This window comes from Chiloscyllium punctatum, chromosome 8 (assembly GCF_047496795.1).
Source record: "Chiloscyllium punctatum isolate Juve2018m chromosome 8, sChiPun1.3, whole genome shotgun sequence".
Classification (NCBI taxonomy): domain Eukaryota; kingdom Metazoa; phylum Chordata; class Chondrichthyes; order Orectolobiformes; family Hemiscylliidae; genus Chiloscyllium; species Chiloscyllium punctatum.
In genome coordinates, this window is record NC_092746.1 from 76923830 (window position 1) to 76939254 (window position 15425).

The 15425-nt window shown below is 41.3% G+C and overlaps 1 protein-coding gene across 9 annotated transcripts in view; it reads left to right on the forward strand.

The window, feature by feature from the left end:
• Window positions 1-15425, forward strand: part of crot (carnitine O-octanoyltransferase) — an 87044-nt gene that overhangs the window by 42255 nt on the left and 29364 nt on the right. For all 9 annotated transcript variants that reach the window (XM_072575831.1, XM_072575837.1, XM_072575830.1 and 6 more), the window contains 4 exons: window positions 158-266; window positions 5391-5484; window positions 12305-12430; window positions 13343-13444. In XM_072575831.1, the coding sequence (XP_072431932.1) occupies window positions 158-266; window positions 5391-5484; window positions 12305-12430; window positions 13343-13444 (431 nt within the window). The remainder of the gene's footprint in view (window positions 1-157; window positions 267-5390; window positions 5485-12304; window positions 12431-13342; window positions 13445-15425) is intronic.

Sequence of the window (15425 nt, forward strand, 5' to 3'; positions counted from 1 at the left end):
GCACATGCAGCATATGATATGTTGACTTACTGCTAAATTGTTTGTGTAAGTTTAAGATCCTAGTTGTGGCATGTTGCTTTTATGAAAGCAGTATTTTTGGTGATTCTTAACATTGATAAACCAATGATGATTAAAATGCTCCATTTAATCTTTATAGAAGCTGAAGGACCATGCCCCTCCCATTTAGTGGTTCTGTGTCGTGGGCGAGTATTTATCTTTGATACTGAGTATGACGATCACATCTTAACACCACCAGAACTTTTCAGGTTTTTATCTGCTTTTTCTTACAACATTTTCATGATTTATAATGTAATAAATGTTACAAAGTTTTGAAAATGATACGGAAGTTTAAAGCACACATGTTAAACAGTACATGTGCATGTGGACAAGATTAATGCCCAGAAGAAAGGCAATGAAAGATCCAAAACACAGGCTTCCATTTACAATGTAACTTGAAGATGTGAAAATGCTCAAGCTTCTGCAGAATATTGAGTTTTAAAAAAATTATTATTCTAACTATTTTAAAAGTTACTGCTGATAGTTAGACTTGTATTACATGTTTAGATTTTTAAAATTGCTTGGGTGGTGACTTGCTAGTACGGGTTGATAATGGGACAGCAACGAAAACTGGACTTCTGAAATGTGAATGAACAGGCGGCAAAGCTGTCAATCTCTTGAAAGATTGTGACAGTAACAGTGAATTCCAGAAGTGAGATGCAAGTGACCTACCCTTGACATCAAGGCAGCGTTAAATCAAGGATTTAACGGGACGTGAGTGGAATTTGAATCCTACCTAGCATAATGGAAGATGGTTCTGGTTGTTGAAGGCCAATCCTGTCAGGACTTTGTTGCAGGAGAACTAAGCTTGTGAATGTGGTCCTAGGTCAAACATTCTTCCACTGCTTTCTCACTGGCCCTTCCATTCTAAAGCAGAAGGGATACACTGTATAGAAACGGAGGTTCCCCCTTACCATTTCAAGTGCATTTAACTGAACCTCTGGTGCTATATTGAAGACGAGCCGGAGATTTATCCCTTAACTAGAATCTGAATAAAGACATTATTTTTGAGGCTCTGCACAAATTGGCTGCTGTGTTTCCGACACTCCAACAGTAACTACACTTCAACAGTACTTGGCTGAAAAATGCATTGAGAGAATTAAAATAACAGCACCAGATTCTGGAAATCTGAAACAAAAGAAATTGCTAGGGTTTCTCAGCAGGTACGGCACATCTGTGGAGAGAAAGCAGAGTTACTATTTCAAATCCAATGACACTCCAATTCGAAACTAACTGAACTGACCATATAAATATTGTAAGTACAAGAGCAGGTCATAGGCTAGGAATTCTGCAGGCATTATGACAATGACAGGAGGAATGCACTGATAAACAAGTCCCACCATTCCTCCAGTTGCATCATATGTATAAATGTTTGATTTCAGTCACCAAAATGGCCAATTGTTTCCCTTTTTTGTTTTATTGTTGATGAATAAAAGAGATTTTCACCTGGCTTCAGAACTCTGAATAATCTGCTTATTACAACACAACTTAATCGTAAAAACAAGTGCAACACTGGTTAACATTTAAGCTAGTATCGAGTTAGAACCACATCACTTTTCCTAAATAAACACACACAACACCAAAGACAACAGACTCTGCAGAGATAATTAACAGAATCTTACAGGGTAGTGTGCAGCATATGCTCTGGTGAGATTTGTACAAAATCACAAAAGACATCCAACAAAGCCTATCTTGATGTCAGGAGCATTTTGCTTATCTCTCTTTATGCTTTTGCTGAGTGGTGTGACATGTTTCTCACTAAGCAGTGTTGGGTTGTGAATTATAATTTATTAATTGTCTTGATAACAGTTCAACTCACTGCATTAATGTTCAGCTTTCCATCTTATCAAACAAGCGAGACGTTAAGAAAGGTCAAAGGGACAAGGAAGGCAATTCGAGATGAAATTCGGTGTAGTGGGTCTCCACAGTGGATGAAAATCAGCTGCAGGGGTACCGCAAGATAAAAAGGAAATTTGTCTCTAGCACTGTTTGCTGTACTCCAGTAATTTATCTTTACCATCTGAAAATGCCCACCCCCGATCCCAACTCTATTTATTAATCAGGCAGTCCTCTACCCATGCTAATATGCTGCCCATTCCACCAAAGACTGTAAATTTATCAAGTAGTCTTATGCACAGTACCTTCTTCAGTGCCTTTTGGAAATCCTAATACATCTCATCTTCTACTTTCCCTTTATCTATCCTGCTTGTTACCACCTCAAAGAATTCTAATAAGTTTGTCAGTTAAGCTAATAGGCCTAAAGTTAATTTCTTTTTTTTTCTCCCTCCCCTTTTGAATAAAGGTGACATTGGCATATTTTCAAACCTGCAGGATGTTTCCAGAATCAATGGATACATGAATGATGACTGCTAGTATGTCCGCTATTCTGCAGCTACTTTCCTTAATATCCTAGTTTATGTAAGACCACAAGATATGGGAGCAGAATTAGACCATTCAGCCCTTGGGTCTGCTCCATTAGTTGATGTTTCTCAACTCCATTTTCTTGCCACTGTCATGTAACCTTTGATTGCCTTACCAATCAAGAACCTATCTGTCTTAAGTACACTTAATGATTTGGCCTCCACAGCCTTCTGCAGGAATGAATACCACAGATTCATGACCTTGTGGCTGAAGAACTTCATTCTCATCTCCGTTCTAAAGGGTTGTCCCATCACTCTGAGACAATGCTGTGGGTCCTAGTCTCTTCCACTTGTGGAACACCTTCTCCATGACCACTCTGTCTTGGCCTATCAGTATTCAGTAAGTTTCAATCTGATCCTCCCTCATCCATCTAAATTCCGTCAAGTACTGAGTCGGAGTCCTCAACTGCTTCTCATATGATGAGTTATTCATCTTCACAATCATTCTTATGAATCTCCTGTGGACCCCCTCCAATGCTACCCAATCTATCCTTAGATACAGATTCCAAATGCAGTCTGACCAGAGCCTTATACAGCCTCATCAGTACATACCTGCTGTTGTGTTCTAGCCTTCTTGAAATGAACGCTAAAGTTGCATTTGCCTTCCTAACTGCCAACTGAATCTGTATGTTAGCCTTAAGAGCATCCTGAACTAGGACTCATTCCCTTTGTGCTTCAGACTTCTGCAGTCTTTCCTTGTTTAGAAAATAATCTACACCTCTTCTTCCATCCAAAGTGCATACCATCACATTCTTCCACATTGTATTCCATCTGCCACTTGATTGCCCTCTCTTAGCCTGTGCAAGACTTCCTGCAGTCTCCCTGCCTCCTGAACATGATCTGTCCCTCCATCTATCTTTGTATTATTTGCAAACTTAACAAACATGCCCTCAGTTCCTTCGTCCAGATCGTAATATATAATGTGAATGGTTGTGGTCCCAACACTGACCCCTATGGAACTCAACTCGTCACTGGCTTCTACCTTGAAAGAGACCCCTTTATCCTCACTGCTTTGGGCCAGTCAGCCAATCCTCTATCCATGCCAGTACCTTGCTCCTAACACCATGGGCTCTTATTTAGCAGAGTCCTATGCAGCAACTTGGTAAAGACTTTCTGGAAATCCAAATAGATCACATCCCTTGGCTCTCCTTTGTCCAGTTTGCTCATTACCTTCTCAAAGAATTCAGACAGCTTTTTCAAGCATAACCTTCCCCTGACAAAGCTGTACTGACTCAGCTCTATTTTACCACGAATGTTTAAGTATCTTGCAATCTCATCCGTAATACTAAACTAAAATCTTAGCAGTAACTGAGGTCAGGCCAACTGGCCTATAATGTCTTGAATTCATTTCCTGTATTTAAATAATCTCCTCCTGTCTTTTTTTGTATTACTTGTGTACCCTTAATAAAGGAGTCAAAAATGTTGATGTTTGGAGACTTTATCATGTTTCCAGAGAGAGAGAGACTTGCTTGATTTACTTCCTTTACAATGAGTTATGTCTGTGAAAGCAAATAACTAAGTCTGGAAAGCAGTTTATGAGGAACTGTTGCACAGAGGCCCCATAGCCTATTTTCCCAAGCCAGTTTTTTCAACAATCTAGGGCCATCTCTTTCCTCCTCAAAACCGGCTTGCCCTTTTCTCCAGCGATTTGACTTTCTGCACACAGCAGGTCGATCAAAGCATACATTAACCTGTTGACCTCATTCCCAAGAACCACGTTAAAAACCCTTTTCAATCCAGACAGCATCCATACAATTCTATATCTTTAGTTTTTCCACATTGTTCATAAATATAAATTTGCATTTCCAAAATATGCAATTAGGTCATGTCCTGACCAGTGCTCAGAATATTTGAAGGATTCACTCAAAAATGAAAAGCACAATTAAAGATCTTCCCTGTGTTGAACAAAGGCAAAATCTGTGAGGGGCTGATCCTGCAACCACTGATTCTATCTCCCTCACGCTCTTTTAATTGCAGGATCTTTTTCACTCACGTTTGCTGCTTCTTAGTTATTTGCTTCCATCAGAATACTTGTACCTTTACATACCTTTACAGAGGTGGCTCAGTGGTTAGCACTGCTGCCTCACAGACCAGGGTCGCAGGTTTGATTCCAGCCTCGGGCAACTGTCTGTGTGGAGGTTGCACATTTTCCCCGTGTCTGCGTGGGTTTCCTCCGGGTGCTCCGGTTTCCTCCCACAGTCCAAAGATGTGCAGATCAGGTGAATTGGCCATGTTAAATTGCCCATTGTGTTAGGTGCATTAGGGAAATGGGTCTGGGTGGGTTACTCTTCGGAGGGTCATTGTGGACTGGTTGAGCCAAAGAGCCTGTTTCCACATTGTAGGGAATCAGAATATCCTATCAAGGCTGTAAGGTTGCTGAAGTGACATATTGGAATGTTTTCTACTTCTATATTACTTAACTTAACTTATACAATAAATAAAAGGAATTGAAGAATATTCCCTGAGATGAGTTTTTATCTTTAATCCTCTATTTAACAGGTAGTTCTAGCCCTTACCATCCCCGCCTTCAATTCTGCACACATATGACCTGCCAACATCACTGTCTTTCCTTCGATTAGCTGACTACTAGGATATTATTGAAAGTATCGTATTGGAACGAGTCCTCTTTTCTTTATCCCTTTTCATTTCCTATTATAGGTAGATCTGTCTCCTGCACTTATTTTGTCTGCATCGCTGCAGGAAGATCCTACAGAGTTAGCAGAGGAACTAAAGTCATTGTTCAAGACTTTCATATTGTGTTAAGCTACTTTGCAACTAATTTCACAATTATCAGTGTGTCAAATTAAACCATTAAAATACTTAATTAAACTGCATGAATCTTCATTTGAAATTCTTTGTGGTAGCTGGATTAACTATTAGCAGCTCCTGCTTATCCTTATCTTTCCAATGTAGACAACTGACTGACATCAGGAAAAGATGTGACAATGAACCTGAAGGACCAGGTGTGTCAGCGTTAACTTCTGAAGAAAGAACACATTGGGCAAAGGTAGATTGAGGCAATTTCAGTTATTGTTGGCATTGGTAGCCTCCTTGTTCAAATGTGGCCAAGTGCATGGCTGAGGAGCTGGTGTATGGGAGAAGGATTCACATTTTTGGATCATTGGAATTTTTTTTGGACTAGAAGTGACCTGTACAAGAAAGACAGATTGCACCTAAATTGGAAGGGGAAGAATATACTGGCAGGGAAATTTGCTTGGGAGGATTTAAACTAGTAAGGGGGTGGGACCCAGGGGGATAGTGAGGAAAGAGATCAATCTGAGACTGGTACAGTTGAGAACAGACGCGAGTCAAACACACAGGGCAGGCAGGGACAAGGTAGGACTAATAAATTAAACTGCATTTATTTCAATGCAAGGGGCCTAACAGGGAAGGCAGATGAACTCAGGGCATGGTTAGGAACATGGGACTGGGATATCACAGCAGCTACAGAAACATGGCTCAGGGAAGGGCAGGACTGGCAGCTTAATGTTCCAGGATACAACTGCTACAGGAAGGATAGAAAAGGGGGAGTGGCATTTTTGATAAGGGATAGCATTACCGCCGTGCTGAGAGAGGATATTCCCGGAAATACATCCAGGGAAGTTATTTGGGTGGAACTGAGAAATAAGAAAGGGATGATCATTATATTGGGATTGTATTATAGACCCCCTAATAGTCAGAGGGAAATTGAGAAACAAACTTGTAAGGAGATCTCAGCTATCTGTAAGAATAATATGGTGGCTATGATAGGGATTTTAACACTCCAAGCATTGACTGGGACTGCCATAGTATTAAGAGTTGAGATGGAGAGGAATTTGTTCAGTGTGTACAAGACAATTTTCTGATTCAGTATGTGGATGTACCTACTAGAGAAGGTGCAAAACTTGACCTACTCTTGGGAAATACAGCAGGGCAGGTGACTGAGGTGTCAGTCGGGGAGCACTTCGGGGCCAACGACCATAATTATATTTGTTTTTAAAAAATGGTGGAAAAGGATAGACCAGATCTAAAAGTTGAAATTCTAAATTGGGGAAAGGTTAATTTTGACGGTATTAGGCAAGAACTTTCAAAAGCTGATTGGGGGCAGATGTTCACAGATAAAAGGATGGCTGGAAAATGAGAAATGAGATAACAAGAATCCAGAGAAAGTATATTCCTGTTAGGGTGAAAGGAAAGGCTGGTAGGTATAGGGAATGCTGGATGACTAAAGAAATTGAGGGTTTGGTTAAGAAAAAGAAGGAAGCATATGTAAGGTATAGACAGGATAGATCGAGTGAATCCTTAGAAGAGTATAAAGAAAGTAGGAGTATACTTAAGAGGGAAATCAGGGGAGCAAAAGGGGACATGAGATAGCTTTGGCAAATAGAGTTAAGGAGAATCCAAAGAGTGTTTACAAATATATTAAGGACAAAAGGGTAACTAGGGAGAGAATAGGGCCCCTCAAAGATCAGCATGGCGGCCTTTGTGTGGAGCCGCAGAAAATGGGGGAGATACTAAATGAGTATTTTGCATCAGTATTTACTGTGAAAAAGGATATGGAAGATAGAGACTGTAGGGAAATAGATGGTGACATCTTGCAAAATGTCCATATTAAAAAAGGAGGAGGTGCTGGATGTCTTGAAACGCATAAAAGTGGATAAATCCCCAAGACCTGATCAGGTGTACCCTAGAATTCTGTGGGAAGCTAGAGAAGTGATTGCTGGGCCTCTTGCTGAGATATTTGTATCATCGATAGTCACAGGTGAGGTGCCAGAAGACTGGAGGTTGGCTCACGTGGTGCCACTGTTTAAGGAGGGCAGTAAAGACAAGCCAGGGAACTATAGACCAGTGAGCCTGACCTCGGTGGTGGGCTAGTAGTTGGAGGGAATCCTGAGGGACAGGATGTACATGTATTTGGAAAGGCAAGGACTGATTCGGGATTGTCAACATGGCTTTGTGCGTGGGAAATCATGTCTCACTAACTTGATTCAGTTTTTTGAGGAAGTAACATAGAGGATTGATGAGGGCAGAGCGGTTGATATGATCTATATGGACTTCAGTAAAGTGTTCGACAAGGTTCCCCATGAGAGACTGATTAGAAAGGTTAGATCTCATGGAATACAGGGAGAACTAGACATTTGGACACAGGACTGGCTCAAAGATAGAAGACAGTGGGTGGTGGTGGAGGGTCGTTTTTCCGACTGGAGGCCTGTGACCAGTGAAGTGCCACAAGGATCGGTGCTGGGTCCTCTACTTTTTGTCATTTACATGCGAGCATAAGAGGTACAGTTAGTAAGTTTGCAGATGACACCAAAATTGGAGGTGTAGTGGACAGTGAAGAGGGTTACCTCAGATTACAACAGGATCTTGACCAGATGGACCAATGGGCTGAGAAGTGCAGATGGAGTTAATTCAGATAAATGTGAGGTGCTGCATTTTGGAAAAGCAAATCTAAGCAGGACTTATATACTTAATGGCAAGGTCCTAGCGAGTGTTGCTGAACAACGAGACCTTGGAGTGCAGGTTCATAGCTCCTTGAAAGTGGAGTCGCAGGTAGATAGAATAGTGAAGAAGTTGTTTGGTATGCTTTCCTTTATTGGTCAGAGTATTGAGTACAGGAGTTGGGAGGTCATGTTGCGGCTGTACAGGACATTGGTTAGGCCACTGTTGGAATATTACTGTTCTGGTCTCCTTCCTATCGGAAAGATGTTGTGAAGCTTGAAATGATTCAGAAAAGATTTACAAGGATGTTGCCAGGGTTGGAGGATTTGAGCTATAGGGAGAGGCTGAACAGGCTGGGGCTGTTTTCCCTGGAGCGTCGGAGGCTGAGGGGGTAACCTTATAGAGGGTACAAAATTGAGGGGCATGGATAGGATAAATAGGCAAAGTCTTTTCTCTGGTGTCGGGGAGTCCAGAACTAGAGGGCATAGGCTTAGGGTGAGAGGAGAAAGATATAAAAGAGACCTAAGGGGCAACTTTTTCACACATAGAGTGGTATGTGTATGGAATGAGCTGCCAGAGGAAGTGGTGGAGGCTGTTACAATTGCAACATTTAAGAGGCATTTGGATGGGTATATGAATAGGAAGGGTTTGGAGGGATATGGGTCGGGAGCTGGCAGGTAGGACTAGATTGGGTTGGGATATCTGGTCGGCATGGACGAGTTGGACGGAAGGGTCTGTTTCCATGCTGTACATCTCTATAACTCTTAAGTTGTAGGTGATTTAATTGTATTATGTGTATTCTTTTGTTACTAAAGATAAGTGTGTGAACAGCACAGATGACTGCAGAACTGGCAATTTATATTGTCAATGTTGCTATGTGGAGAAATCCTCAGCTGTCCCATCTCTTGCCTTCCTCTGGATATGCCTGTGTTGCGAATTTAGCATGTGTTACAAGTTTAACATGTGGACCTTAAAACATGCTCAACCTAATTCAGTGCTTGCCTCCATTTGAGCTGGTTGACTGCTGTATTCTTTCAAAAGCAGTAGTCTCCAATAGGACATAGATCCATACAGCACAGGAACGAGCCCTTCGGCCAAGCGTGATGTTATTCTAAACTAATCCCATCCTCCTGCACATGGTCCATATCTCTCTATTCCCAGCCTGTTCATGTGTCTGTTTAAATGTCCCAGAAAGTTGCTTTTGTATCTGCTACCAATTCCCCAGCAGCATGTTCCATGTGCCTACCATCTGTGTAAAACAAAGATTTTACTCGTATATCTCCTTTTAAACTTTCCCCTTCTCAGCTTAAACCTATGTCCCCTATTTGATATTTCAACCTGGGGAAAGAGACTCTAACTAACCACCATATCCATATCTTTCCTAATTTTATATACTTCTATTAGGTTGTCTCTAGTGAAAACAATCCAATTTGTACAATTTCACTTTATAGCTTTTATGTTTCATTCCAGGCAGCACCCTAGTAAGCTTACTTTACAACTTCTTCAAAACCACCATATTCTTTCTTTAGTGTGGCAACCAGAACTGCACACTCCAAATGTGGCCTCATTAAAGCTTTATACAGTTACTGCTGTGGTTCTGTTCGCCGAGCTGGGAATTTGTGTTGCAGGCGTTTCGTCCCCTGTCTAGGTGACATCCTCAGTGCTTGGGAGCCTCCTGTGAAGTGCTTCTGTGATGTTTCGTCCGGCATTTATAGTGATTTGTATCTGCCGCTTCCGGTTGTCACTTCCAGCTGTCTGCTGCAGTGGCTGGTATATTGGGTCCAGGTCGATGTGCTTATTGATTGAATCTGTGGATGAATGCCATGCTTTTAGGAATTCCTTGGCTGTTCTCTGTTTGGCTTGTCCTATACCCATGTTGCTTGTCATCTGAGTGTGTGGCTACTAAGGATAGCTGGTCGTGTCGTTTCGTGGCTAGTTGGTGTTCATGGATGCGGATCGTTAGCTGTCTTCCTGTTTGTCCTATGTAGTGTTTTGTGCAGTCCTTGCATGGGAGTTTGTACACTACATTGGAACTGACAACCGGAAGCGGCAGATACAAATCACTATAAATGCCGGAGGAAACATCACAGAAGTGCTTCATAGGAGGCTCCCAAGCACTGAGGATGTCACCTAGACAGGGGACGAAACGTCTGCAACTCAAATTCCCAGCTCAGCGAACAGAACCACAACAACGAGCACCCGAGCTACAAATCTTCTCACAAACTTTATACAGTTACAACATGACTTGCCAACTCTGATACTTAATGCCCCAAACAATGATGGCAAGCATGCTGCACCACATTATTTATCATCCTGTCCACTTGTCTTGCCACTGTCAAGGAACTGTGGACTTGTACCTCTGGATCTGTCTGTGTATCAATGCTTGTAAGGATCTTACCATTTACTGGACTCTTTCCTCTTGCATTTGACCTCTAAGATGCATAATTTTAAGTGAAAAGTAGTGAACCTAAAAGAATAGATGTGCTTTTATCAAGGTGCTCTTAATAGACAGTCAATATGAAGCATTCCAGTGGCAGCACAAAGCTCACATGACTCTACCCTAGAAATGTGCCATAGCTTCAGCCTCCGAGGAGACTTCATTTCTTTCCTTCCTGCATGAAATTGCCAATAGGTGACAAATTTCAGAGCAGTTTTGAGTTGTTGCCTCTGATTTCTTCCACAAGTGAGTTCTTTCTTCCTGTAATCCAAAGTATGCATTTATCTGCTCATTACATGGAAAATTTGAATATGCATTGCCAGCAGAGGTGGTAGAGGCAGGCACAATAGTGTCATTTAAGATGTATCTGATAGATACATGAATGGGCAGGGAGCAGAGGGATACAAATCCTTAGAAGATAGGTGACAGGTTTAGGTAGAGGATCTGGATCAGTGTAGGCTTGGAGGGCCAAAGGGCTATTCCTGTGCTGAAATTTTTCTTTGTTCTTTGAGTGGCACAACAGTCAGGATTGATTTGTTTTAATTTTCTGGGATGGAATGTTAATTGTAGAGCCACCGCACGCTTCTACTCAATTTTTTTTCAGTATACACATTTGTTTAAGAGATGGTGGTGGCATAAAAATAATGTCTTTGGGATAGGAGTCCAGTGATTCAGACTTGATTACATTCACGTCACACAATGGCAGACAGTGAAATTTGAATTCAATAACATCTGGAATTAAGTACTAACCTCATGGCAGCAACGGAACCATTGTCAGTTGTCATTTGGTAAACAAAATCTGGTTTAATAATGTCCTTTAGGGAAGGAAATCACCTGTACTTATCTGCTTTGGCCAGCATGAGACTCCGTGTGGTTGACTCTGAACAGAACTTTGAAATAGTCCAGCATGCCATTCAGGTCAGGGGTGAGCAACAAACGTTGGTCTTGTCAATGACCTCCCATGCAAAAATGTTTTTTTGCATGTTTTAGAATAATGTGCAATCTAGTGAGGTATTATTCTGTTATAAAATTGAGCGATCATTAGAGGCTAAAATTTATCTCGTAGCTTAAATATATTAATAAAATCTCTGTTCAGTTACCAGGGTCTAGTGATGCGAAGGGGATTGGCCATGCAGCCTTTCAGTATTATCTTTTATATGGCAAGTTGGTGTTGACCATTTGTGAAATATCTCTAAAATTTATTCTTTGGTTTAGATGCATGACAGAACAGAGAAATATATTTTCCTTCACTCTGTAATTACTTAATTGTGTTTTAAAATTCAAAGCATTGCAATCTGACTTATATGTAAGCAAAACCCAAATGAGACTTGACTTTCTATCGAGTGCTGAAAATGTGTTGCTGGAAAAGCACAGCAGGTCAGGCAGCATCCAAGGATCAGGAGAATCGACGTTTCGGGCATGAGCCCTTCTTCAGGAATGAGGAAAGTGTGTCTAGCAGGCTAATATAAAAGGTAGGGAGGAGGGACTTGGGGGAGGGGCGTTGGAAATGCGATAGGTGGAAGGAGGTTAAGGTGAGCGTGATAGGCCTGAGTGGGGGTGGGGGCGAAGAGGTCAGGAAGAAGATTTCAGGTTAGGAAGGTGGTGCTGAGTTCGAGGGTTGGGACTGAGACAAGGTGGGGGGAGGGGAAATGAGGAAACTGGAGATATGAGTTCATTCCTTGTGGTTGGAGGGTTCCTAGGCGGAAGATGAGGCGCTCTTCCTCCAGCCGTCGTGTTGCTATGGTCTGGTGATGGAGGAGTCCAAGGACCTGCATGTCCTTGGTGGAGTGGGAGGGGGAGTGGTTTTCTATTGAGTGGTTTGCTTTGAGTGTACCTGGTTTGTGCAATGGCAGAAATAATAAAAACAAAGAAAACATTATGATTTGTTTTTGACAGACAACTTTGAGTTGGGGATTTTTCAAACACCAATTTCTGCCCGGATAATTTTCTTTTTAACATTTTGATGCAGGTACGGGAATATCTAATTAGCTTGGATCAGAAGAATCTGACTATACTGGAATACATTCAGAGTTCCTTGTTCATACTCTCACTGGATGATACCAGTCCCCCTGCATCACCTGAAGACTATTCTCAAGTGAGTAGATAAACTATCTATAGATGTGATGCTTGTAATTTTATATGGAGCTTCCAAATGAAAACAGGCTGAACTATTTGGAATCTGTGTGTGTAACAGGTATAGAAATAGAAATCATGGATGACCACAAGGATCTTAGATTTTCATCAGTTTTCATCTCTGTAATCTCCAGTCCCCCTTCCCTCCAAGATATGTGCAGACTTCTAATTCTGATCACTTGAATCCCTGATTTTAATTGCTTTCTCATCAGTGACCATGCCTTCAGCAGCCTGAGTTCCGCGTTCTAGAATTTCTACTTTAAACTTGGCCATCTCCCCACCTTACATTTTTCCTTAAAGGTGGTCCTTAAGACAAATCTTTTTGACCTAGCTTTTTCATTAATTGTCCTAATAGCTCCCTAGGTGACACCACACTGTCTTGTTTTACAGTGCTCCTGTTTTTGTTGCCTTAGATTACTTGTCATTTCCCTGTGAATTCAGTATAGATTAGATTCCTTACAGTGTGGAAACAGGCCCTTCGGCCCAACAAGTCCACACCGACCCACCACCCACCCATACCCCTACATTTACCCCTTACCTAACTCTATGGGCAATTTAGCATGGCCAATTCACCTGACCTGCACATTTTTGGACTGTGGGAGGAAACCGGAGCACCCGGAGGAAACCCACGCAGATACGGGGAGAATGTACAAACTCCACACAGTCAGTCGCCTGAGGCAGGAATTGAACCCAGGTCTCTGGCGCTGTGAGGCAGCAGTGCTAACCACTGTGCCACCGTGCCGCTCACAAACACTTCTCCCTAACACTTCTGTTGAAAATGAATGCTTTACATTAACTTGGCATGAGTAATATTTGGATATATTGTGTATGCATGAAGAAGCTGTCTGAATTGCATTTTATTTACTACTTTCAGATATGTTTATCAGCACTAACTGGAAACCCAACTATACGATGGGGTGACAAGTCATACAATTGCCTCAGTTTCGCTAATGGAACTTTTGGTTCAAATTGTGATGTAAGTGAATAAATCGAAGAAAATTGTACACTAATGCAGGAATCGTTGCATTTAGAGCTGTCTTAAACTGCACCTTAAAATGAAACCTAGTTAATTTTGTGTTTATTGAGCGGGTAATGGTAACCAGAACCGTTAGGAAAATTATTTAATCTATTTCAATAAGGTCTTATCAGGCACGCATTAAAGACGATTAATGCTTGGTTTATTTAGCATTATAGCTGAAAGATAACACCTTTTGATTCTTATCACTACACACTTCGAGATAAGAACTATTGTCATTGAGTCACACAGAACAGGAACAAGCCCTTTGGTCCACCATGCCAATCAACAAACATCAAGTTACACTAATCCCATTTATCTTCACTGAGTCCGTAGCCCCCACTGCTTTGGCTTTTTTAAGAGCTTGTCTAGATGCTGCTTAAATGTTTCAAGAGTACCCGCCTCCCTCACCATCTCAGGGAGCATATTCCACATCTCTACCAACCGCTGGGTGAAAAATGTCTTTCTTGGATCTCCTCTAAATCACTTACTCCACACCTGAAACTTATGCCTTTAGACATACCTGCAGTGGGGAAAAAGATTCTCACAATCTCCCCTCTCTACGCTTGTCATACTTTCGTATGCCTCAATCAGATCCCCCCCCCCCCCCTTGGCCTCCTGTGTTGCAAGATAAACAAATGCAGCCTTTTCAGTCTCTACTCATACCTGAGACTTCTCATCCTGGTGAATTTCCTTGCAATCTCTCCACTGTAAACACATCCTTCTGATAGTGTGGTAACCAGAACTATATATAGTATTTCATCCATATCTTGACCAATATTTTATGAAGTTCTAACTAGACCTACTTGTTCCTATTTTCTATGCTGCACCTAATGAAAACAAACATTCTGCATGCCTTCTTCACCACCCTATACTGACACCTTCAGGGATTTATGAATTTGTACACCAAGGTCCCTTTGTTCCTCAGTACTCCGTAGGGGCCTACTATTCATTGCGTATATCCTTCCTTTATTAGACATTCTAAAATGTTTCAGCTCCCACTTATCAGGATTAAATTCCATCTGCTATTGCTCTGCACGGTCTCCCAGCTGACCAACATCAGACTTTAGTTTAAGATCATTCTCCTTCATTATCACCAACATCACCAATTTCTATGTCATCTGCAAACTTAATTATACCTCCTACATTCACATCAAGGTTATCATTGCACTTAACAAACACCAATCCATGTGGTACAGTGCAGGTCATGGGCTTCCATCACAAACAATCCTCCACCATCATGCTTTGCCTTCTATTTGCAAGCCAGTTTTGTATTCTGTGAATACATTTTCACAAAAGAATTTTTAAAAGTTGTTGTAATGATAGGTAAGTATTAAAGTTAAAATATTACATCAGACGGCTCAATGGATGCATTGTGAATTAGCCATCATTGGAATATTGTGCCCGAACAAGGAGGTTTGAAATGTAAGACCCATTAATTTATGGATTATGCTGCTCAAAGATAGTCAAGTTTCCACTTCCATCAAAACTTGATAAGAAAATATTCTATGTTTTTTTCCAATCTCCATTTTGTGTAATCTTAAGTACGTTGCCTTTTATAATGATCCCATTAAAAATAGAAACAATCTGTCATTGTTTGCCTTCTGTAAACAATCATAATGAACAATGATTAATTAAGTCCTTGTCATGTATAGAAAGAGCAAACGTTCTAACACTGACTTCTGAGGAAGGGTCACCTGGACCTGAAATGTTAACTCTGATTTCTTCTCACAGTTGCTGCCAGACCTACTGAGCTTTTCCAGCAAATTCTATTTTTGTTTCCCACATATACATACTCAGGTGAAATCTCTCTTACACTGACTGTCTTCCTTATTGATCTTATCTGGTTTAGATCCATTATTGCCCCAGTGAAGTTCCACCACATCTCTCTGGTCACCCCTCAAATCTTTATTACCACCTCTATCTTTTCTTGTTCATTGTA